This window comes from Amphimedon queenslandica, unplaced genomic scaffold (genome assembly GCF_000090795.2).
Source record: "Amphimedon queenslandica unplaced genomic scaffold, v1.1 AMPQUscaffold_13114, whole genome shotgun sequence".
NCBI classification, from domain to species: Eukaryota; Metazoa; Porifera; class Demospongiae; order Haplosclerida; family Niphatidae; genus Amphimedon; species Amphimedon queenslandica.
In genome coordinates, this window is record NW_003546650.1 from 64679 (window position 1) to 90583 (window position 25905).

General features: G+C 35.0%; 1 protein-coding gene and 3 long non-coding RNA genes across 10 annotated transcripts; 1 reads left to right on the top strand and 3 right to left on the bottom strand.

Annotated features, from left to right (window-relative positions):
• Nucleotides 1-3382: 3382 nt before the first annotated feature.
• LOC109585128 (uncharacterized) lies at nucleotides 3383-23164 on the bottom strand. Of its 4 annotated transcripts, none has more exons than XR_002186342.1 (6): nucleotides 23112-23164; nucleotides 18363-18440; nucleotides 6260-6441; nucleotides 5895-6214; nucleotides 3466-3517; nucleotides 3383-3399 (listed from the first exon to the last, which is right to left on the bottom strand). It is a non-coding gene; the product is annotated as an uncharacterized LOC109585128 (long non-coding RNA). The 4 variants fall into 4 exon arrangements; XR_002186344.1 differs by having other exon boundaries at nucleotides 5895-6051; nucleotides 6132-6441; XR_002186343.1 differs by having other exon boundaries at nucleotides 5895-6388.
• LOC109585130 (uncharacterized) lies at nucleotides 13613-13883 on the top strand. The gene is made up of 2 exons (XR_002186346.1): nucleotides 13613-13740; nucleotides 13801-13883. It is a non-coding gene; the product is annotated as an uncharacterized LOC109585130 (long non-coding RNA).
• LOC109585129 (uncharacterized) lies at nucleotides 14963-15346 on the bottom strand. Its single transcript, XR_002186345.1, has 2 exons — nucleotides 15233-15346; nucleotides 14963-15178 (listed from the first exon to the last, which is right to left on the bottom strand). It is a non-coding gene; the product is annotated as an uncharacterized LOC109585129 (long non-coding RNA).
• On the bottom strand, nucleotides 15448-16971 carry LOC100639246 (uncharacterized). 4 transcript variants are annotated; one of them, XR_002186339.1, is made up of 6 exons: nucleotides 16315-16971; nucleotides 16121-16267; nucleotides 15890-16069; nucleotides 15793-15842; nucleotides 15634-15745; nucleotides 15448-15580 (listed from the first exon to the last, which is right to left on the bottom strand). XR_002186339.1 is itself a non-coding variant. In XM_020001079.1 (6 exons), exons 1-5 carry the CDS (start codon nucleotides 16442-16444, stop codon nucleotides 15732-15734), a joined length of 507 nt encoding a protein of 168 aa, XP_019856638.1. In that variant the 5' UTR covers nucleotides 16445-16971; the 3' UTR covers nucleotides 15448-15580; nucleotides 15634-15731. The 4 variants fall into 4 exon arrangements, 2 of the variants coding, with proteins under 2 accessions (XP_019856638.1, XP_003389261.1); XR_002186340.1 differs by having other exon boundaries at nucleotides 15898-16069; nucleotides 16311-16971; XM_020001079.1 differs by having other exon boundaries at nucleotides 15799-15842; nucleotides 15898-16069.
• Nucleotides 23165-25905: the final 2741 nt, after the last annotated feature.

Here is a 25905-nt window from a genome sequence, read left to right on the forward strand (position 1 = left end):
TTCATTTAAAATGAAGAAAAATCGACTTTTTGAGTATTGATTTTCTTCTCCTTGATTGTGAGAAATGACTCAAACTGCTAATTAGACTCCTTCCTCTTATTTGCAGCTTAATTTCTAAATATGCAGCTCCAGAAAGATCTTCTGAAAGCAGTGGTGTTACAGCCTGACTCTAAGAATGCCTGTATCATTCATGTTTTAAGCCATATTTTTTCTTTGTATACTCACCAGTGATAGAGCAACTTATTTGGTACCTCCAAACAGCAAACTACTTCCTCTGTGCTAGGTCTGCACTTATTGGCTGCTGTATGTCATAGTATTGGTTTTAAATTCAAGATTTCCCACGCAGCTGCAGCAATAATTACAAACTTATGAAGAATAGTTCTAAAACTTGAGACGCTGGTGGAACTGGATTATCTTTCATTATTCAAACAACACTACCTATATTGGAGCAGAGACATTGTCCTACAGGAGATATAGTTATTTGAAGTCTATTGCTAAGTTTACAAGTAACTGAAGTATCACTTCTTTCTGATTATCAAGGTCTTTCAATGTCTTGACACAGAAGTCAATGGGTAGCCACCACGTTAGTTTACTGAAAGTAGTGGACGAAATACGGACCAATGACTTAAAATTTCAGGACATGTACGCCCTGTGCTACCCAATGACGATGATTATCTTATTGGAATTGCAATTGATACAGTATCACGTAATCTCATCTGACAATAATATGTATGAAATATTACTAAAACAGGGATTATCAGCATTAAGTAAACATGATTAAATATAGGCAGTGAATGATTGTGTACATTAATGCAAGCATTATAATGCTGTTGCAATACATGTACTTGACTCACATCCACCAATGATACACCTTACAGGGATATAATAGACTAAGTAACCGGGATTGGTTTCGGAGCGGATATCAATTTATAGACCAGTAACAAATTTAAATTAATTATTCATAGTTTTGGTATAATAACCGATTCTGCTCTGTACAATGGCCTTACTACACTGATGTGTAAAAATTGTGTAAAAATCAAACAAAGACTAGAATAACAAATAGCCAGTACATTCTCATACAACAATCACTGAGTTATTATATTACAAAGAGAGTCATATCTGAATCCGCCACTGGTACACAAAACTGGCCTTCGAAAAAGTACTTTCTGGCTGTATCATGAAATGGAAAGGTCTAAGTAAGTTCTTTTGGTCCTATTCTCACATGAACATAAAAGATGGTAAATCACAATATGATTGAATCCATATACTCCAAGCTATCTTGCCAGCAGAGAAACACAAGTGAAATCATGGGCCGCCCTTGGCAATTCATTGTGACAGCATTGTCAATATCACTGAAAAAAAAATACATGGCTTCCTTATCCCTTAGTAATGGACGTATAATGTTTTGAGAGACACAAACCTTTTTGACAGAGAAATAGCAACATTAGTGATTTGCCAGAAGAGTTGGCCATCTTGAAAATGATAACAGAGATTGCAAAAAATGTTTCTACACAAATGATGCGCTCACGTGATCCCATTGCCAATCCCAGTTACGTAGTCTATTATATCCCTGGTAGCACAGACGTTTATATGTAGAGCATACGCTGGTTGGAGATAGTTGTATCTCTTTCAAATTTTTTGAGGTCTTTTCTAGATTTTGTTGCTGACGTTCTTCATCCAGTGAGGGAGCTGGAGGTAGCTGATCAGCCACTGTCTCTCTACAATATTCTCTCATTATTTGATTACATTGAGCTCCTTGCCCTTCAGAATTTGAGGCTCTTCTATCACGATCTCATTTACACGAAGATCTAAGATAGTTTCTTCTCCTTCAGCTTCTGATTCACTGGCACATCATTGCTGTGATCTTTCACTTAAGTCAGAAGACGTTCCTGTCTTTGAGCCTCTGATATATTGTTAATTCTTTGCTGACTTCTTTGCTTTTAATCACTTAGACGTGCTTCTCTGTTATCTGCTGATTTAATAAGTGTAGATCTAGCCTTCTGGGCTTATTCCCAGATCTTGCTCATTCTTTTGGCCTTTTTTTCTTGAGATTCTTTAGATCTGTTTTCCCTTTGCTTTCTTTGAAATAATCAAGACGTCTCTTTATAGTACTACCAACGTCTTGCAATGGTACACAATACTTTATTGGGGGGCCATAGAAAGAATGTATGATGTCTCTCCTCTTTTGCTTCTTATGTGACAATACTGTTGTAGTGTGTGCATGTTGTTGATGGTGGATTCGAGAGGTAAAACTTGCTTTTTCTTAGCTACCACTTCTGGTAAGGAGGCTTACATTTTCTAAACTGAAGTATATTTTGAAACTGAGTGCCTTACATCGGTTGCTTAGTGATATAGGCTAATAATAATAATTAAGGAGTGGCCTAATTTAATTACATAATTACTATGGACTACTGTATACCTATTAATTAAGGTACAACAGGCTGAATGCACAATTTAGTTTTCGGAACACAAATTGTTTCCTTTATACATTTTCTACAACATATAATTTTTTCAAATTTTTTCTCAATAGTGAGATGCAATAAACTTTACTTAACTTTTTAAAATGGTTGAAAACTGAGTAAAGAATTCTTGAACATATTGAGAGTACTTTAATTTTTAGTAATATGATTGTTTTTATAACATTATTTTCTATTGACGTATGCTCCATCACTTGGCAAAAGTTCTTCAAGTTTTGCAAAATGGGCTGCAATCTCTCATAGAGTTTTGTTCACTTTCAAACATCAGTGTATCACAAAAGCATTTACTGCATACTAACTTGATTGAGTGTTTGCCTTCATTATACCACGATTACAAGCTTTACAGCTTCGTAGAGCCTGCATTCACCAGATGAAACAGCTAAATAAACAATAGTCAGGAAGTACATACTGGTGGCCATTTTTATTAATGGTTTGACTAATATGACGTCATAACTTAACCCCACCTTGCAATTAATATTTCCCGCCAGTTTTATAATATACAGAGGTATCCAGAAATGACACAAGATCAAAGATGGCGTATTATTTCTAAGGAAGACGAAGTGAATCTTTTTTTTTCTTAATATCTCTGCTGTTGCTAACATTCTCAGTAAGCTATGAAAAATTATTTTATAAAGAGACAATTTTAATAATAATATTTCAGAAGTGTTTGCAATTAGCCTCACAGTTTAATGTGCTTATTTCATTTTGCTTGCCACTCTGGTAATTATTTGTTATGCTTGCGCAGCCTGTTCAAGAGATTGTTTAATTGCAAAATAATTTTTAATATTAAAAATACAATAATGCAAAAAAAAATAAACAGCATCGTTCTGTTCCACTGGAAATGATCCAATCATAAAGTCATAATGATAATCAGCTCAAATTCCGCATGAATTACTTTTCAATGACTGTGATCAAGTCTAACCTACAGAGAGTGATGTACAATGGTTACTTTAACCTTAATTAATTCAAAAATTGATTTTATTATTACAATTATACATTCCAATGAAGTTATTCCCTTGCTCCATCGTTCACAGAGGCACCTAAAAAACCAGAAGATGATAAAAGTGGCCCAATACAAAACAATCTATATTTTTATGACAAAATATCAACATGGTTGTACTAATTGACTTAGAAAAGCCATCATCAATCTTTCAGATTTCATTCTTCCATATGTATTCAACTGAATGTAACAACATTGTTTTCAAATTGAGATTTTTTGTACAATTGAATGAAATCATGCACCATCATCACACAAATCCAGATAAAAAAGCAAATAGATAACAAAAAGAGCGGAGCAGTTATACAAAGTAGACAGTATGGACAAATATTGTACAAGTATTGTGTATTATTATTGTTACTTATGTCAATACAACTATTACGCAAATTTCTAGATATTGGGGAAATAATAAAACTACAAAAAACCAGAAATAGTGGTTTATTATTATTTAACTATCAATTATCCTAGAATGAACGACAAAATTTATTGTTGTTCATAAGTGTGTGTGTGCAAAAACATTTTTATAGGAGGAGTACTTAACAAGCTAGCATTATAGGAAACATACACATATCCATTAATGGCTATAACTTAAACTTAAATAGAGCATTGAAAGAATCAGAACTATACAACATGCAAAATGGTTTTTGAATTGAGCTACAATAGCTTCGTGGCGATTGTTTCATAGCACTGATGATTGTATAAAATCAGTTTCATTAGTCGCAAGTCATAATTCTATATTGTATTTGCTGCATTGATAAGGTTTTAGTTGTGATATCTACACTCCTAGTTTATTTATTTTGATACATGCATGTTACCATGTACAACTTTACACGAGTTGCGTTTTTTCTCCATTTGTAGTAAGTTCATGACAGGTACAATAGTCACATTTCTGTAGCACAGTGCATTTCTACTTATTCATTTATGTTTATTTACATGTATTAATAGAATGCGACATGCATCATGGTAAACTTTGAGTTTTGCCTTGTGAGCATTTTTACAAGCATCAGTCCACCTTTTTCAGTGTGTCTAGCTACATGTAGATTTACGTGTATCAAACTTAGTGTTATATAATGTGTGTACCTGAATAGGTCCGTAAAAACTTGGTTGTGAGTACAACTTCTACAAGTTGACTAGCTCTACAAACTTTTGTTTTTAAGTTACTGTATTTTTCCATGAGGTTGTAATAATAAAGTGTTTATAATTTTAATTTTCAACAATATTTATTGTTGTTAATTCATTATTATTGTAAACAAGTTCTCAATGCCTGTACACTACAAATTAGACCAACAGAGTGGACCAGGAAGGCACATAAGTATACATTAGATTTTTAACAAAAAAAAACTACAACTAAAGCAGCTAACCAGCATGCTAAGAGCAAAAGACATGCCTACATGTATGTAACATAATGACTATGGTATAACTAACCAAAGACATACCTACACATATGTACATGTAACAATATGACTTTGATATAACTTCATTGTCCTAACAGTACTTAAAATGACTTAAAATTGACTTAAAATGACATCATCAATATATCCCATTTCATTCTTACAAATCTCCAGCTTAAGGTAAGAACACTGTTTTCAAATTAAGATTTTTCACACTTTAAGGGAATCATGCACTATTATCAGACATATCCAGATAAAAAAGCAAAAAAGATTTGAAAAAAACAAAAAAAGAGAGCAGAGCAGTCATAAAAAATAGACAATATGGACGAATAATGTACAAGTATAGAATATTATTATCATTATTTAATTTGATGCAACTATTCACTTTAGTAAGCAAATTTCTAGATATTGAGTGAATAAAACTACATAAAACAACAGAAATAGTAGTTTATTATTTTTCTAACTATCATTTATCCTAACATTAAAGACAGAACTCATAGATAAGTGTGTGTGTAAAAAAATTTTTACAGGACAGGTACTTTAACAGCTTGGCATAATAGGAAGCATACATGCATCTAATAAATGTCTATAACTTAAACTTAAAAAGAGCATTGAAAGAATCAAAACTATACAACATGCAAAACAATAAACAATTATATAGTGTCTTGCAAGACTCACCAAATCTGTATATTTTGAGAGGTATTCTACGTTAAAATAGAATTACTTGCTTTACTTTTCATGTAATTAATTTGGCTAACTGCAAGAGCAAGGGACAAATACATTGAATGATAGGTACATACATAATTCATTATGCAACTTAAAGTTCCTCTCATAATTGTAAAGAAATTCACCCAAAAAGTTCAAAAAAATGTATTGTGCATGCCTTTCTCATATTCATCACTTTCATGTATAAGAAGTTATCACAAAGTCTAAAGTTTACAAATACTTCCAGTAATAGATTTTAATCATCAACGATAATTTTGCAAGTAAAAATCTATAACAAAGAAAATTATTGATTGCATTGCTTACTTCCTTACTATGTCTAGGTTGAGTATATTCAAAGATCTTGAGTTGTTACACTAAATAAAGCATATAGAACCCTCAAAACTAATTTCACTTCCACACCCACTAGGACAAAGTATCCTTATAGTATGAGCTACCAAATGTATCCGGCAAACGATACCACCTGAAGAATATAACAACAAGAAGGATGGCATGATAATACATGTAAACTGTGAGTGTAATTATAGTCACACATTTACAAACTTTTCAGAAAACTGCTCTGTCCCTCTAGTAAACATACATGAAAATAGTGACAAGGCCTCCATTTCTCATAATGGAAAAGTTAACTGAAGAGAGAAAGTTTGTTTTGCAATAAAAAAGGAGACTCTTACTTTATAAAGCACAAATAGACTGAGATGGTGAGTGTTTTCCCTTTCCTTAACCGGTATATATGCTCCATTGCTGTAAACTACAGCTTCATAGTAGTACACACATAACTTGTTCTGCAACAGTTTTTGTAGCTAGAAAAAGTGTACAATGATTTGCTTTTAGTCCTATTAACCAATTCTTCAAACTATAGCAGAAAGAAAATGTAATGTAAGTGTCACACCTAGTTATGTATATCAATAAAATGCAAATCAGTTAATCTATGCATGTACATTATAGTCTTCAGACAAAAGCACTGTTACAATGTCCCAAAACCAGTTAAACGAATTTTACAACTTGCAATTTTTTCTCACATACTCAAGTGCAACAGCATGTGGATGTACCCCAGAGTATAAGGAAGAAACTTTTTTAGCAGAAGGTGCCATTAGGTAAAACATATTTGAAAAATAAGACTTCCCAAAAGATGTGCTACAAGTCAAACAACACTAAAATATAACACTACAGAATATAGATGCACATTACAAATACAACCAACAGAAGACTAAAACAAGCAGGTTTTTTTTGTTAGGCAGAAGTACAATACTACCAATGATAAATCAAATACTTTGTTGCATACAGCACCAATTACTATTCTTCACAATACTCCCTAAATGAAAAATGAAGACTATCTATTCAACATATTTTTGGACTTTAAAAGTGAGACAATTTGCATTTATTGTACAATACACTGCATATCATACAATAAATCCCAACCTGGACCACGAGGAGGTAGTCTCACATTCCAGGTCAAAAAACTCACAACTCTGCAATTTTACCTAAGCAGCACATTATAGCAGTAACTCTCTCTCTCATTTGCCACATACAGTTCAAAACACTTGGCATGCTAGTTTATATGTGTGGTTTAGCATGCAGTTTATTTCACTATATTCCCTGTACAACACAACAGCCACCATCACGAAGCATGGCATGGCATGTTGCTTCACTACTAGTGACTGTCAATGTGACACAAAAGCTGCCACACAACATGTGGTACTACTTACATGATTTCACTACTACAATGTAACACTCTGTATAATGCAACAACAACCGCCACCCAAAGCGTGGTACGGCATGTAGCTACATTCAGAGTTTTTGAACCACTCTGTGAAATATATCAACAGCTGCCACCCAAAGCGTGTCACAGCAATTGAGCATAAAGATCTAGTGACTTTCATCACTCTTAGAACTTTAATAAGCTGCCACCCAATACGTGGTACAGCACCAAATAGTTAAAGTCACCCTGTATTCAACTGTCATAATGTCATTACATGTCATGTGGTACATGACCAGTTTATATAGTTAGTATTGTGTGTTTTATTTAAAACATTTCTCACAAACTGCCATTAGCATAATGTGCTGCAAAGGTTTAGGCAAATGTCACAAATGTGGACAGTTTGTCTACAACAGAGAGTGAGAGGGAGTATTCTCATACTCAAGTGGCANAATATGATAAGCATACAATGAGTAATTACAAACAAACAAGATGCAGTTGTACTTTAACCACAAATAATGAAACTAAAATATCTTAAGTAGTAATTGCACTATATTAACGAAAATAGAAGACATGGTATAAAATTCTTTATAACATCAAAGACAAAGATCTTACCATTTTGTATAAAGCTAAAGAAAACTAAACTAAACAATTTCACTCTAAAATAGCAAGGCTAAAATGTCATTACACTGCTTTTAATCAAGTACAGGTATTACTAAATCATAGTGATTACAATTAATGTGGTACAGATACAACATGACTTTCATGAGTGTCACACAAGTTTCGTTAGTGAACCGAGGCACATAAGTATGCCAATCACGGTAATTGGAATATTCTGAAAATACCATAATCTTAACTTGAAACATTGTGGCAGCTGCAAATACCTCATATTCAGTTGACCATGAGGTTTCTAAATAGAGTTTATGTCTGTTTATGTGACTCCTCACTGCTTTTAATGCATCAATATCGTAATAAATTCCTGAACGAACGAGTCTACCAAAGGCAAGAACATTGGCAGGGTCAAGCATGAAGTTAATTAAGGACATACGGACTGCAAAATGATTGTCTTCAGTACCAGTAATGGCTTTTGAAATTGTCCTATAGAAACATGCCCCATCACCGACAATCTCATCCCGAATATGAGGAGCTATTTCTCTGCAAGGAACCTGTTTGACAGCATCAACACATTGAACAACTGCGATACCAGAGAGCTTTGATATAATTGCAACTGCTTTCTGTACCCAATCTCTATTTGTAGAAGGAGGTGGTAACATTTCATGCAAAACCTTTAAAGCACCCTTGGTCTTTTCTTCATCAATTAAACAGTCTGATTCAAGACTGTGAAATGATTTTGTCTCTACTTTTCGACCCACAAAGTCATTGTGAGGAACAGTTACACTATCAACACCAGTCGTTCTGTGGTCTTTCATTTTGAATGGAAAAGGGGTCAGCAAGCACCTTGGTACAAAGAGCTCCAACTTCTTATTTTCAAACAAACTTGGAGTGCATACAGAAGGAGAACCTACTTCTTCAGCCACTGCTAAATGGAAACTTTGCTCTTTTAATTTCGATGGACTTGGTGTCATTGATGGTGAAGGGCACTTACTTAAAGATACCTGTACCTCCCGCATCTTGTGGATAGATGTTGGAGTACTTTTGGATGGAACAGAGGTCAGCGGTACTGAGGAATCCCACTTTTTATTCTGCAACAAAATTGGAGTATGTACAGAAGGAGAACCCACTGTTTCAGCCACTGCTAAATGGGAACTTTGCTTATTCAATTTTGATGGGCCTGGGGTCATCGACGGTGAAGGGCACTTGCTTAAAGATACATGTACCTCCGGCATGTTGTCCACAGAAGTTGGAGTACATGTGGAGTGAAAGCCTACTTTATGAACAGTTGATACAGTGTGTGAAATGTGCACCACAGGAGTACTTTGCCGTAGAATTTGTGGTAGAACAAGAGTATTGGATGGCGAACAGCATTTTGATACAGACATCTCCAACGTTTTACCAAGGATAAAAGATGGAGTGGATACAGTAGCAGAGCCTACTTTTTCAGCAGTTGATGCATTGCATGGGACAATAACACTTCCAAGAGCAGGGGTACTTTGGTCTTTAATTTTTGATAAAACTAATGGAGAAGGGACTTTCGGTGAATTCAGACCCATTTTCTTAAGTGGCGGTGTCCACAAGGCACCAGGAGTGAGTGAGCTGTCCATAGCCCTTTTCCTATATCTTACATTATCAGGGCAATCCCATTTGTGACATGGAAAATTGGGACATGCACAGGATTCAACAACCGTTTTATCACTTAGGGAACATTCAAAGTCATAACAATCATCGTCATATTCAGATACATTGTCATCACTTTTGGATGCATTGATGTCACAGGAGGTATCAATTCCAGTAGCAGTATCACAGGTTCTCCTCAGTGGACAACTCTTGTGGGACGTCCTTCTGTGGTCCGTTGAGCCACATTTGCATTTGTCAATCGAGGCATCTGCAATTACTTCTTCAGTAGATGCATCCCTTCCATAATTGTGATTCATTGCACTCTCTTTTACAAACAATTGCCTGCGTTGATGTTCAAAGACTTTACGCTTTCTCTTATATAGCTTCCTCCTTGCTTTAGCAACATTGGTCTTCTTGCTTTTTATATCAAAAAATCTATCTGCATTCAGCTTCTCCAAGATAGATGGAAGATTCTGAACAACAGGAAGGCACATCCGCTCAAGGATGTCAAGAATCCAGTGGTACTGAGGACCACGTTTTGTAATAAGATAGGTCATGCAACCTTGAATGAGACCTATGTTGGTAGAAACGTGGTAGTGAAGACGTGCAAGGTTCCAATTTTTGGACCTATACCTAACTAGCACATTGTGCGAAGCTTCAACAGGGTTTGTTGTGACTTTACCTATTTCAGGATGTATCAATACATCAGCCAGACCTGCCTTTTCCTGACACTCTAACTTGTAAGCTAGGGTATGAAAAGGACACTTCAAAACTTGGTCACTTTTGTAAGGTTTTCCTTGGCATTTTAAATTGTATTTATCTGTACAAGAACCACAGCTACACACTACTAATGGGTGAAAATCAGACTGGCCACCATCCCATTGGTGTTCATCCTGAAAGTGGTGCAATGCCAAGTTCATTAACTTCTCTGAGAAAGCATTGGGGTCTGTGCCAGCATTCGTAAGGCACATCTGAAATGAGGCTTTGGCTTTTCTAATGAACTTCTCAGTGAGGCAACCACAATGCTTCGCATGCTTTTTCCCCTTGCAGTAGCATTCTACTCTAACACCATCATTAGTTGTCATTTCTTTTAATTTACGCAATTTGTCTAACTTTATAGCATGATTCTTCGCCACATGATTGCCACACCGCAATACCCGACAAAGTGGAAAATGTTTCAAGACAACATTCTCAGATGTGCTGTCTCCGTCTTGAATGTGGCATTCCACATTCATTTGATCCTTGACCATGAGCTTGAATACCTCGTTAGCACCAAAACCTTCTGCTGCTTTTGATGTGCCTTCATATATGTCATCTTGACACAAATTGTCACTTCCCTTTTGACAAATGTGACAATAATACAAAAGAGCACCAGTCAAGTAATTTCTGACAGTGTATGTGCAGTTTCGGCTAAAACTGCCTCTAGTCAGCCAAACCGCATCGCCACAGGTTACAGCCCTCTGCCAGCTCCCTAATTTTTCCTGATCCATATCTTGCATTTCCTTTCTGGCTTCCAAGCAAATGCCATCTTAAATGTCCTTCACATGGTCATACATCTCTTTTAGTGTCCCAAAAAAAACACTGTCGCTGACTGTATGCATTGCAAGGATGTGGTGAAACATTTTCTTATATATGGCATAAGATGCTCTAGAACAAATTGTAGCAACTTGTAAAATCTTAGATACAGCAGCATCACCATTCTCCCTCTGAGATGAGGTTTCAAATTTGACATTGCAGCTACCACAGTTAGTACAGCCAAAAGAGAGTGATGCTGCTCCCCCCAGGCCAGCCAGTTCTATCGAGTTTACTTTCAGTTTACCTTGACAATTGGTCTCCTGGCAAATTGAATATTGTTCCACAAATTTGACCAACTGTGTAGTCTCTGTGACAACCATGCAATTACTGGAAGCATCTATGTGCAAATTACTCTTGCAAGGAGTATCGAGTGTAAATGTGCAATCAGGTTCACCTGGAGTGGGCTTTTCATCTTCAGTGGCACCAAGAACATTGTCCTCTTCCTCAGAAGGTACTGGTTCTTCAGTATGAATCTATAACAAAGAGAATGGAGTGACGGAACACAACACTTGACAGATAAAACTTCCTCAAAACATGAGGTCAAACATGCCCACTTGTTGTGAGAATAATCATTACTTATTCAGTATTAACAAGAGCAGATGATAGTTAGAGAGAGTGTCAAACTGCACTATGCCAGCTGGAATATGACCACGTAGAACTAAGTCACGTGAGACCTGAAGTGTGGGTGTACCTACTAAAAGCACGTGTAGAAGTTTGCATAAGGAACAGTGGAGAACACTTGAAGAAGCTTTAGACATCATACTAGTAAACTTTATAATCCTGCTGAAGCCTGTTATGCAGTACAGCTATTGCAGAGACTCCAAAATGGCCAGTAAACCTTGTTGAGCAAACTAGGCAGCCATTTTTTTCTACTCAGCCACACCCAGTATGCGGGAATGCCCAAAGATGTGCAAGAAAGTTCACACGGTCATATTCCAGCTAGCATAGTGCATTTCGACACTCTCTCTAACTATCATCTACTCTTGGTATTAATGTAATGATAAATTATCTTCGTTAATCAGTGAATAATCCTAGAGGCCCATCATCGAAACATTTATGACAGTAACTCTGCAGCAACGTGGAACTTTTCCCTGACACGCAAGAGCAACTAATGATATTTTATTTTTCCATGTCATATACAGTAGAAGGCGAAAAAAAGATAAGTAGTACACAGGTAGTGCGTAGGTAGTGATTTTACTTCGTTACTCTTCACTGCAATATGCCCAGGAAGTACTGTTGATACCGCCCAGACACATGTTCCATGTAACAAGCGCACATGCACTCTAGAGGCTCTCAAAGGACTTGAGGATGCTTCTCTTGGCTGTCTTTACTCTCCAAGTTCATCTCTACTGCTGCTCTCTGCTTATAAAACGCCGTTGAGGAGGCTCTTTGCTCGATTCACTGTTGAGCTACTGTCCTGCGGCTGACCAAGTGCACTACTGCCACTGATCGGTTTGCACATGCGCAACGAAGGACCAGCGAACTACAGTTTAGAGAAAAAAAAGCTAAGTAACTGCAGCGTCACTACTATTGCACCGCGCAGTAAAGTACCTTCCACTGCGTAGGATTGACCCTTGTGCTGTGCTTGTATTGCACATGCGCAGAGTAGCTGGTGGGCAGGGTAGTCCTTGCCCACTGCACAGCTACCCTGCACAGCTACTATATACTACTCTTCCAAGGCTACTCTACCGTCTACTACTTATACTAAACGGCACTTACTAGCGCTTGTACTCTACTAGTTTCAAAGAATATGGGTCTAAAAAGTAGCCGGATATCAGTAAGTAAAGGTTTTATTACTATGTGTAAGGTTCTTCTTATGTAGGAACGGTGATTCTACTGTGCCGTAGCGACAGACTATGACTGTCACAGTGCAATGGTGATCTGTTATTACGAAGTCTAGGAGTTACAATGCATGTTTGTAGTCATTTCTTTTTCTGACTTTTATTTTTGTTCTGAATTGTAAAACATAATATTTTATGTACATGTAAAGCTTATATTAACCCTGTACTTACTACCCCTTTCAAATTGCAAAAATGCGCGCATTTATCTGGTGGACTAGTGACAATGGTGTACAGCACGTACAAACAACAGAGGATTTCACATTCCTTTTGTAAGTTTTTGAGTAAGTATTTACCACTAATTTTACTGTAGCACTGGATGTCAAAGTCTCAGGTGTGAGCAAACTGATTAAGAAATACATGGAAACTGGTTCAATTACTCAAAGGCCAGGTTTGTCAGTATTAATTCCACTACACTTCTCATTATTTTCACAATATAGGATCTGGAAGACCTTCAAAAGTAACCAGAGAAGTTTTAAAGATAGTATAGGACCAAATGCAAGCTGATGATGAAAGCACTGCTACTCAACTTCAGTAGCTTCTCGTTGAGAAAGGTCATTCACTGTCACTGAAAACAATATTGAAGTCTCGCAATACACTTGGTTGGACATACGGTGGGAGTGCATACTGCCAGATCATTAGAGAACCAAATAAAGAGAAGCGAATGAAATTTGCTCAAGATCAGTTGCAGGAGCACAGGACTACTGGTTTTTCTGATGTACTGTACAGTGATGAGTGTACAATTGAATTCGAATCCCACAGGAGATTTTCATGAAGGAAAATAGGTGCCCCCGAAACCAAAACCAAGGTAGCACTATATTAATATTACATGTACGTTAATGGTATTTTTAAAAAACCTATTATATAGAGCAAAACACCCCTATAAGGTACATGCATGGGCAGGTATAAGTTGCCAAGGAAAGACGCCAATTGTGCTGTTTGAAGAAAAAATGAATTCAGCTGGCTTTATTGAAGTTTTGGAAAATGGACTGATTCCTTATACCCAGCATTTAAATCCATCTCAAAGATTGATGCAGGATAATGATCCCAAACATTCCTCAAAGAAAGTAAAGGAGTGGTTAGAAGCCAACAAAATAAACTGGTGGAAAACACCACCAGAATCCCCAGATCTTAATCCGATTGAAAATCTATGGCACGAGCTCAAAGAATGTCAGAAGAGTAGTGCAACCACAACAAAAGGAGGAATTAGTCAAAGGAATCATGGATTGTTGGGAAACTGTAAATAGAAGAAAGTGTAGTAAATATATCGGACACGTACGTAAAGTAATATCAAAAAGTGATTGAATGCAATAATGGAGGTCCCACTGGATAGAAGAAAGTGTAGAAAATATATCGGACACTTACGTAAAGTAATATCGAAAGTGATTGAATGCAATAATGGAGGTCCCACTGGATATTAATATTTGTACATGTACACAGTAGCTCTTTCGATCTTCCTCTTTCCTTATAAATGTAACATCACATACATGTAATCTATGCTAACAGACTTGTACATTACAGATTGCATGCACTTATAACTCTCTTCTATACCCCTCCCAATCCTTCTCCCTCCCACAGGTATTATAATAATTTAAAGCAAAGTATATCTTTTATTCATTGTATATCTTTTGCATCTTTATATCATTATATCTAATATATAATATATATACATGTATATCAACAGTGTCACTGTGTTAGACTATTTATTATCTTATATGATACTATACTCAGTGTAGCCTTCTACTCTAGATTCTTAATATCAGGTGGATATTTGCTTCTAAGCCCTGAAGAGTAATGATTTATTGCTTGAATACACTTAGACCAATACAGCTAAAATTCCTTCTTTGTACTAATATCACGTGGATGGAATAATCCCAGTAGCTTCTGCTTCAGCTCCATTAGAGCACCAGATGGCAAAGGAGGGTTCTCCTTCTGCCTATACACACTACGTTTAATCAAAAGTGATGGTCCAAAGTAAACTTTGCTAGCTAGTCTTACAGATGATTGTCCAACTTGAGAGAGTGTCTTCAGTTTGGGATATTTATTAATCACAGTATCAGGATTCAACAAAGGAGCATTAAAATCTATTTTCCTTCTATTACCAGTGTGCACAGTAGTATTGGTGATGATTGCCTTTACTGGCTCATTAGTTGGAGTTACTGGATCAGTATGCTGAGGTAGATTGCAAGCAGATGGGGCACTAGAAGTACTTCCATTACTGTTCATGTATGTAGCAGAGTACCTGCCTAGAATATTAATAGGATATTACTAATCTCTAATAATTATTACTGAATACTAACCCTTGTGTTCATGCCGGGCTAGTATTTCCAAAGAAATGGTATGTTAAGCAACCCAATTGGAATGGCACCATGATACTCTGTTCTTCTAAAATTTCCATTCTTCTAATTAGAGACAGTATATTACCTCTAAACAAAACAACATTAATTGTTTGTGATAATCAAGTAATATGTTATTAATGTTACTAAATTTGTACAGGTACTTGTAAAACAATTCACCTGTTTCTGTACTACATGCAGCTTGAGTTTTAAGCTCCACCAGTGCAAGTGGTGGTGGAAGTGGTGGAGGGCTATGACAAAGAATTCTTTCACTGGAATCTGCCTCTTTTCTCTCTGAAGGTTTTCTTGCTTCTAATAATAACAAGTAAAACAATAGTAATAATTATTATTATATTTAATCTTACCGATACTAATATGCTTAGAAGGATCTCCAGTGTTGAAGCTTGTTGCTTCATTATTTGCAGCAGATTCATTATTTGTAGCACAACCAACAGCAACAATATTAACTGTGCATTTCTGTTTTGTGTTTTTATAATAAATTACCTTTTTAATGCATTATGTACCTTCACCTTCCTTTCCTTTTTCTATTTTAGGTTTCTTTATTCGGTGGTACCTACATGTAGATGTGAATTTACATGTAGGGTTAGTAATACTATATACCATCTCACTTTTCTAAGCTTTCCTTTTCATTGTGCCACGCTTTGTAGTCTGACTCATTCTTCATACTCTCAGCTGACTGTTTCTCCATATTCTTGGCTGACTCTTTCTCCAAATTCTCCGCTGACTCTTTCTCAATCTTAATAATATCACCTGCTGCATTACTTACATCTTTCTTATCTCCTAGAAAATTATATGTGCAGCTATTGACTAAAAATTAAAGTACAGTGTTACCAAAGGTGACTATTGTGCCATCATGAAAGTCCTTTCCATCCCTTACTCTGCAGGAGGTACCAGCTTCCAGCTGCTCAACTTCTACACAGTTTGCTTTCACAATAGAATAAGTATCGTCTTGCTTAAAGTATTTCAAAAAGTAAGAAGCTACATTTAAAATAGTAACAAGACTCCTAAACATGTCTTTAACTTACGATTTGTCTTCTTCTGGGTGTCTTTTATCAGCTTTCTAAGACTCATTTCTACTCGTTTCCACTGAGTTGTAACCGGGCTGGTGAAAATTAATGCGCATGCGCAGTATTGAGTAGCGCATGCGCAGCACATCAGTAGAGTAGAGTAGCACAGGAGTAAAGAAAGCAAAGCTGCTCGTTACTACTACCGTTTTGATTCGCATGAGCTGTGTAGGAAGAAAAGTGCAGTTCGTAGGAACTACTCTTCGCTACTTAGCTTTTTTTCTCTCTAAACTGTACCTACGCAACAGTAGAGTAGCTACTTATCTTTTTTCGCCCTGTACTGTATATAAATGAAAGCCTATTAGGGGCTCTCTCACATGCAGGATCATTGCCATATAACACTGCATTAGGATTAAATTTAAAACTGCACAGAATACATGTATGTATGTAGACAGAAATGATAAGAAGAAATGTAAAGACGAATACATTTTTGTAAAAAATGTCATAACTATTTACAAAAAATAAAACAGTTAAGTTGACTCAATACATTTAACCTTATGTTTCAGTTCTTTGTTAATGGGAATGTTTAACGTTTCTAACACTTAAAGAACAGTGGTTATGTAATCAAATATGAGACAGAATTGCAAATACATTATTTTAATAGCCATCAAGTCTCTGATATCAACAAAAAGCTGTTTCTGAACGAAAAGACATCACCAGTTCATCAGGTGAATTTTTTAAAATCTACTGGCAGATTAAATTTACCAAAAACTACAGTATTTTCTTTGTAACTTTCTTCCCTCACTAGACGGCAAAAAGGCAACCACATAAGGTATAGTTCCTTAATTTTGATGCAATGCTCAAAATTTAAGATACAATATGAATTACAAAACTAACTTTAACTGAGGTTTTAAAATGACATGCATGAATAATCTATTGTTCCCATGGTACATGGATGCATAAGAAAGTATACCAAAACTGCCAGAGTACAGCTACTGCATACCAGAATATAATTCATTCAAAATGTGCAATTAGAAATTAAATGAATAGTGCCTGAGGTTAGCTAAAGTGACAGATATTTTTGGCAAAATCATTGAAATTACTGATATAAAGATCCAGACTAGGGGTCAATGACAAAAGCTCAATTATATTTACGCATTCAATTACGCTCCTTTTGCAAAAAAAGGCTCAATTACAATTACAGTTACACCATGACAGTGTAATTTCAATTACATTTTCAATTACAATTACAACTTGATGTCAAAAAGATACATTGCAATGCTTACACTGTGGCTTAGAATTTACATCAGGTAGTGATTTGCAGTTATCAAATAAACCAATAGACACTAGTGTACATTAAAAACATATCTTTGTGTATCTGTACATTCTGTAAATGAAATGTAACTGAAACTTCAATTACGTAAGCTGAAGCTCAATTACAATTACACAACTGTAATTGTAATTGACCATTAAATTATAATTACAACTGTAATTGACCCCAGGTCTGAAAAGATCACATTACAGTAGTTCTTTAAAACTATGGTGATTATCACTAAGTAGCCATTTTTACATCCTAATATTCATTCCAAAATTAATCTACAAATATAAATAGCCAGCCATTAGAAGGACAAAACCCTGTCCACTCCTTGTACAAATACATTGTACTTCTTTTATACACTGGATGATTCTTAATTACACTGGATCAATCACTTTTGAAGTTTTTTTGCACACTTCAAGAAAAATTTTATTAACAATACTCAAAATCTCTAAAAGTAGGAAATCTCTAAAAGTAAAGTAGGACCATTATGTAGGAAGGAAATAGTGCATTTGAACACTATTTTTAAAATGATGGCGGTAAAATCATGGTGGTATCAAAAGTAAACTTAATCATGGTGGTATCAAAAGTCAGACACTCCTTAAAACATTATCTATTAGGCAGGAGATTGCCCAAATAGGCACAACAGAAGTAACTAGTTTTGAGTCAAAATGCATGCAATTTCTTCTTAATTAATGTACTTTAAATGTATTTTAAATAGGTACTCACTAAAAATTATTGAAGAAGAACTTACATGCACAACAGGCAATGGTACATCGACTCTAGAAACAGTGACACAGGAATCACAATCTTTTAATTTCTTTTCTCTTCTCTAACAAAGGAAAGAAATAATAAAATAGCAAAGATAAGTTTCTCAACAACTGCAACACTTTTGGCTAAAAATAAACCATTACAGATTGCACTAGAGACCTTTGCATAACAAACAGGGTGCTTATATAAGATATCATTAAATAAAAGAAATCCATGATTATAGAGGGTAAAAAATAGTGCTATTTCTTTCCTACATAATGGTGTGACTAGGCACATTATACACATTATACAATTTGACCTATCTATATAGGCAGAAATTAGTGCCAAGCACTATTTTGTCCCCAAAATACTATAAGGAAGAATTAGTGCCTGGCTGCCTGCTGCACTATTTTGTCCCTACAATACTATAGGGAAGAATCAGTGCATTCTGCACTATTTTGTCCTACAATATAGAATTAGTATGTTGTGCAATTTTTTGTCACAATTAAAGTATATGGGGGCAAAATAGTGCAGCAGGCACTAATTTGTCCTTATATTACTTTAGGGAAGAATCAGTGCTTGCTGCACTTTTTTGTCCCTACAATATTACAGGTAAGAATTAGTGACAGCTGCACTATTTTACCCCTATTTAATTTGGGGGAATTTATTTCTAAAACAAAATACATGATATTCACATAATTATACATTTGCCAAGGCCATATCTATAAAGATAAGTTTGATTTGATAGAGGGAGATGTGTGTGTTTAAGATAATTTTAATGGAATGATGATGCTTTTGAAATTACTGAGATTATTTATCATTCAATTTGTGAAGAACCTAAATAACTCCGTTTTTTATGGTCTACATGTGTACTACCATAATTATAGTATCACTATCATTGAAAAATAAGTAACTGATTTTAAATTTTACTTTTTGTTAATTTAAAGACTTTAATATATGTCATGCATTGTATATTATTTGTACTAAAACAAAAGGCACTCATGTCTTTAAAAAGTGCTAAACAGATAATGAAATGGTGTGAAGTGACATTACAATAGTCAAAGGAAGGGATAGTTTTGTGGGTAGAAAAGGAACATGGAGATATGTCTTTGCTACAGGAGAATGATTCTACAATGTTGATACTTTACCATCTTTTTCTATTCAAGATACAATCCTTAATAAATGCTAGGAAGAATTTGACAACTGCAGTGACAATTGTGAAGACCGTAAACTGCCAAATTGTGTGAAGTGTTCATCATTGAGACATAAAAATGTTAACAGAAGTGGCCACAATATAAAACCTTTTAACAATAAAGCCATAGATAGCTGCTTTGAAGGTATATATAATTATTGAATTTTGTGATTTTTAAAATGAAACTTTTGTTTAGAACTCAACCCAAGTTTTGATCACACTCATTTAGTTATTCAAAGCCTAGTAGCAAAACATTTAATGCTCTCAAGTATTCATAAATGGCAGATGAATGCAATTAAAAACGCTATCGAAGGGAAAGACAGCTTATAGTTCAACCAACTGGCACAGGAAAATTAATGTGCTATGTTATTCCACCATTACTTACTGGAAAGTTGGCCATTGTTATTTCATCGACAATATGTCTCATGTGTGATCAAGTATGTAGCATGGTGTTTCTGCTACGTTCCTCGGTTCTGCTCAAAAGCACAACATATTGAATAACCTGTAAAAATATACTCTTGTTTAGAATCTTTCTATGACAAGCAACAGCAACCATGACAAATTTTTCTATCAATGACCAGAAACAAAGAAATATGTCTCATTGCAGTGGATGAAGCTCATCCCATAATTTGTTGCAAATCATTCAGGTATGCTACACAGTCAACTCATTAGCTATTACCCTATAGCTGGTTTATTTCATGTGGAAATAATTTTGCGTAGGCCCATATCACCAAATAAGGATTAGCAAAATTTCAATTAGAGGCCATGATATAACAAGCATTACTACACACTCACACACACTTAAATATACACACTAGTAATTACCATATACTATATGGGCACAAAAATGCCTCTGTAAGATCTTGAAAGTGCTTCTTGCAAAAAAGCTGCCAAAATCTTTCTGTCCAAAAATCATCCATACAATAATTATATGGCTACAAAAAGTTGAAGTTTCTAATTTTAACTTATTGTTTTATTAGAACTGAATATAGACTGCTTTTGCATCTAAAGTCTCATTTTCCTTGTATATCATTAATGGCATTAACAGCAACTGCCACTTCAAAAGTTAAGGAAAAGATTGTCCACGATGATAGAACCAATACTCAAAACTTCAATGGTAAACAAGAGAAATATTTCACTCCATGATGAAGAGTTAAAGAAATTGACATTTTATATTATGCTATGTCATTTCAACCGGTACTACAGACTACTACACATCTATTGCTGACTATCTTGCTGAAGTAGTTGGTAACAATCGCTCCATTGTGTATATACTAACTTTGTTAAAGATGTTGCAGCTTTGGCAATTGCTTTAAAAGGAAAAGGAATAAATAGTAGTAGCTATCATGGCCAAAATTTATCTAGCCATGACAAATTGTAGATAATTGAGGATCAGTGTTTTGATACTCTGACACACAAGCAAGTGTATCAAGCATTAATTCTGTGTATGATAACAAATTTATGTATATTTATAGCTAATGGTGTGCACTTCTGCACCTGGAATGGGTATAGATGTTCCTAATATAGACTTGGTTGTTAAACTTGGTTGCTCACATGCAGCACATTTGACGAATTAGTCAAACAGTTTGGAAGGGCTGGAAGACATGGCAGAAAGGCAAAGGGTATTGAATGCTATGAAATTTATGTGATGCAACATAATTTTGGTACAGGTCTTTTTTTTGTGAAGATAACCTCTAGCATGCTTTATTTTGGGGTAAAGATACATTGTGTAAGTCATATGATGAGAAAAAACTGCAGTTATCAAAATTTCAAGATGTTTGTAGGTACATGTATATCATTTTTATTAATGTGTGCCATCAATTTTATGCTATACCCATATACAGGTATGCTTTTGCTCATCATCATTGACGAGATACCTGCTAGTCCTGTAAACTACTGGATAAAAGAATTAAATCTTCAGGAAAATGATTGTTTACAGCTAGAAGGAACCCATCACCTTTCAGACAAGCATGTCATAGCTACTGCTAAACTACTGTCAAAACAATTCCCAGACATGCCAATGATTCAGTCGTGTTTGTATACTCAGAAACTAAGTCTCATTCAGCTGGCTACAAATGATTCATTATTTTTCCACAACTTTGGAGACCATTGGGTTACTAGTCATTTTATGGATGGCATTGCTTTTCTTTATGACTCCTTCTACACAGAGATCATTCACTCAGAGTTAAAGAAGCAGCTCATTGCCCTCTATGGATCTGCTATGGTAAAAGTACCGTGGTTGGTGAAGCAAAAGGTGATAAGGAATGTGCCTGCTTTGCAGTAGCATACGCAGTATCTATTCTTTATGGAAATGATCCTGCTAACAATATATTCGATCAGTCACACATGAGACAACACATGATTGAATGTCTCAAAAACATATTTTACATGCCATTCCCATCTATGACATGAAAATCATGATGCAATGTATCAGAATGTGTTACCCAACTACATTGATTATTACAAACAAGTTAACAAATGTATGTTATTTAATGTTCAAAGTTGTTATATTGGTCTATGTAGCTAATTATACTTGCAAAATGCATGGTGGAATGCTAAAGGTGACCAGATAAATGTTGCGTAGCTATCCCATATTGCAGGAAATTTTGGAAGGAGTTAAATTCGGCAAATTACTATTATTTTGGTAATTGGCAAATTTTAATATGGCAAATTTGTGGTCACATACCATTGAGCATGCATATAATGGCTTGAAATGGTGGATTCTATTTTGGAGTTTTGCTATCAAAATGCCAAGTTCACCAACTTCAATTCCCTCCAAAATTTTCCACTACAGTATATGAGGGAAACAAAGTGCTGTTACATTATGAAAAAAAGTGCAGAGGGCACAAATTCTTCCCCATAGTATTATAGAGACAAAATAGTGCAGCAACCATTAATTCTTCCCTTAAGTATTGTAGGAACAAAATAGTGCAGCAGGCACTAATTCTTCCCTATAGTATTGTAGGGACAAAATAGTGCTTGGTACTAATTTCTGCCTACATAGATAGGTCAAATTGTATATGTGTATAATAGTGCCTAGTGACACCATTATGTAGGAAGGAAATAGTGCATTTGAACACTATTTCCTCCCTCTATAATCATGGTTTATTAATTTAATGACATACTCTACGGATCGTAAAAAACAGACATACCCCAAGTTACACAAAAGCTTCAAAAACATTTGCAAAACAGCTGATGGCAATTATTTTTTCATAGATATACAAGTATAAAACAACCAAATACTTAGCTGTAGCAACAAGTGAAGTGGTGCTACAAGTTACAAAAAGTCTATCCATTCAGGAGTCATGCAATAAGTAAAATAGCTGTTTGGCTTGCTATTAATAGTACTACTTCATCTCATAACAAGACTTTTCCTTTAATTCCACTTAAGATGATTGACAATGAGCCACAACTCTCGTTATTGCCCTCACCCACGCCATAGGCGTATAGGAAACTGTACTGCTCTCCTTAATTACATTTACTTCCCCTGCAACTCTTCTATAGATCATTCCCATCCACTAGCTATGCTTAACTAACACACAGAGTTACATGAAATCATACCTTTTCCCAACTTTTCTTTCCCAAATGATGAAATCTTTCTTTTCTTAGGGTCCTCCTGTCGACTTTTCTTGTCTTAGCTCGTGTCTTTGGCATCTTCTATAGATACATCATACATCTTTGTTAGAAACATTCAATTTTACCTCAATTATTAAACAAGGTCCAACAAAAGTAACTTGGATAAAACAGCAATACACAGTTAAAGTGAACAGTCAACAGTCTTATAGCCGCACCTACTCAAATTAATTGCATTATAAATAGATCTACTACATACACACATGCATAAGAAACAGGAAGTGATATTGATGTGCCATATGCTCTTGACGCCAGATATGACTCATAGAGCATAATAATGAATAATCTACACACATGAATAAGCATGGACATTAGCAAAGAAGACTGACAGTGAGGAGTTTCACTTGATTTAGAGCCAAGTTCTCAGTTGGATGAGCTCCAGTTGAATACTTCTACCACCAAGTAGGTCAAATCACACATTTATTTTGTGATGAAGTCAAAAATGGATGAAACAGAAGCTCTAGAGACTATTGTTTATTACATCAAACATAAGATATTATTTTATATGCCTATAATAGTAATTTTAGTCATAATTTAGGTTCAACAGATGCTTTTTGCCATCTATATTTACAAAGTTTCATCAACACCTTCACTCTTTCAGAACACAATTCATCGTGTGCAAAGTTGGCGTATTCCCATCCTGTTGCTCACTTAATCATGTGAGACTAAATTATCATAAACTTTAATTCATAACAAAGTAATCATATTCATGGAGACTGTAATAATATTCATTAATGCAATATTATATTTATAGCAAAACATTAATGCTGTCACTTGCTCGTAAAAGCTACAATAAATAGAATTATCAATAAAAACAAAACTGCATTTAGTAATGGAAAAATAGCAGTGCTATCTGGTAGAATCAATAATGGCAAGTTTCCTACTCGCTTATTTGTTGAAATCCATGCTTCATTTAAGCTGCCATACACCAGGAAAACGAGAACATCAACTTCCATTGCAACCGAGTCTGGAATGAAAGAAGGGAGATAAAATTACCTAATTACTAGAACAAGTAAGTTCCTAAAGAATCAAAAGCTATGCACAAATATTTAAAAAATATTTGAAGTTCAATGCATAATTGATAAACAGTGCATGGTAAAAATTTAAAAGCAGCACAAGTCGTACAACTTTTTATTTCCTTTAAAGTTTCAGTATTTATAATTTAAGCCAATAGGTAATTTTCTGATCTCTGGATGAAATGAAATCATGCCGTCTCTGTTGCATTAGTAAAATAATAATTTAAAAGTAATAATTTAATATAAAAGAAAATAACACACAGCAATAATAAAAGGTTATGTGTTCTCTCTGTCTTTAATCTCACTCTAATCATACAGAGGAACATAAATAGGGAAATTATAATATTGACCTTACTTGAATGAAAGACTTGATGTCAGTAGTGTAAATCCTAGCCTTGAGTAAGACTGAAACACTAAAGAGATAGAGAGGAGTGAATTGTAATGGTCAAACAACATTAGTAACTGTATGTAATGGCTGATGTAGCTACTTCAGTGACATATACATGTATGTAGGCCTGGGACATAAATTTTTTATATGAATGTGAATGCAATAATTAAGTAATCAACTACATCACTGGTGCATACACAATAGGGATTAACAGTGAAGTGTCTTTATGACATTAAATTAGGTGGACAGGAAGCTCAGAAGACATAGACAGAATAAGTGATGAGAAAGAATGAAATTTAATGATACAATGGAATGGACATCACATAGGGCAAAAGAGATGAATTGAAAAAAGGCACAGGTGGAGTGAAAAGTGAGAGATACTTTTAGCAAAAGAGAGGGAGACTATAAGTGGGAGAGAGAGAGTCATGGGGAGAGGAATACCCATGTACATTTAGAAAGGACCATAGAGAGGAAGAAACATACACATAGGATAGAAACATACAGGAGCAAAGATGAGAAAGATGCAGAGAGAAGGGACATGTACATGTACAATAGTAATGCCATTAAGAAAGGAATGATAGTGAAGAAGAGAGGAGAGTGTACGAGTACACAAAACATTGTGTTCCTTTAAGGGAAGAAATTAAGCATTTAAGGCCTGTCGAAATTACCACTGAAATACTGTCTGTACACTTACACGCCACCTACCAACATCACTGATTCAGCCAATGCAACACAGCATTTATAAACTATAAACTCTCTAGATCCTTATTGAATGCCCAGTTTGTTATAGTTCATTGTAGTAAGAGAGACAGAAAGAGAAGGTAATTTTAATTATAGAGTGATGTTGACCTTTAAACACTTTAATGTTCTAATTGGACATTTTCAAGCTCTCTTCATTCTTTTCTCTTACACATTTTTGTTAAGTATTGGCGACATTCTCCTACACAATAGATAATACATCACCAGAAAGACGCCCCATTCTTACTCACTCTCTCGCCTTTAATGTACATACATGTACATGCAAAGTAGTGTGTACTGTGTCTTGATACATAAAAAAACTAATAGCAATGTTTGTGCATACATTAATGTACACATGCATAATATGTAGGTACATGTACATGTATTTTACAGTTAATTACTTGAGTTAGTATGAGGAGAGAAACACAAAGAGGGACATCAGGAGAAGAAGATAGATCAATGAACACCAAACTCTTTGAGAAGAGTACCTATATTAACAGAGAATAACTGTGTTATAAACCTATAGCAACATTACAACATGTTAGTTTTTGGTAATAATTGTTATAAAACAAAAATACTT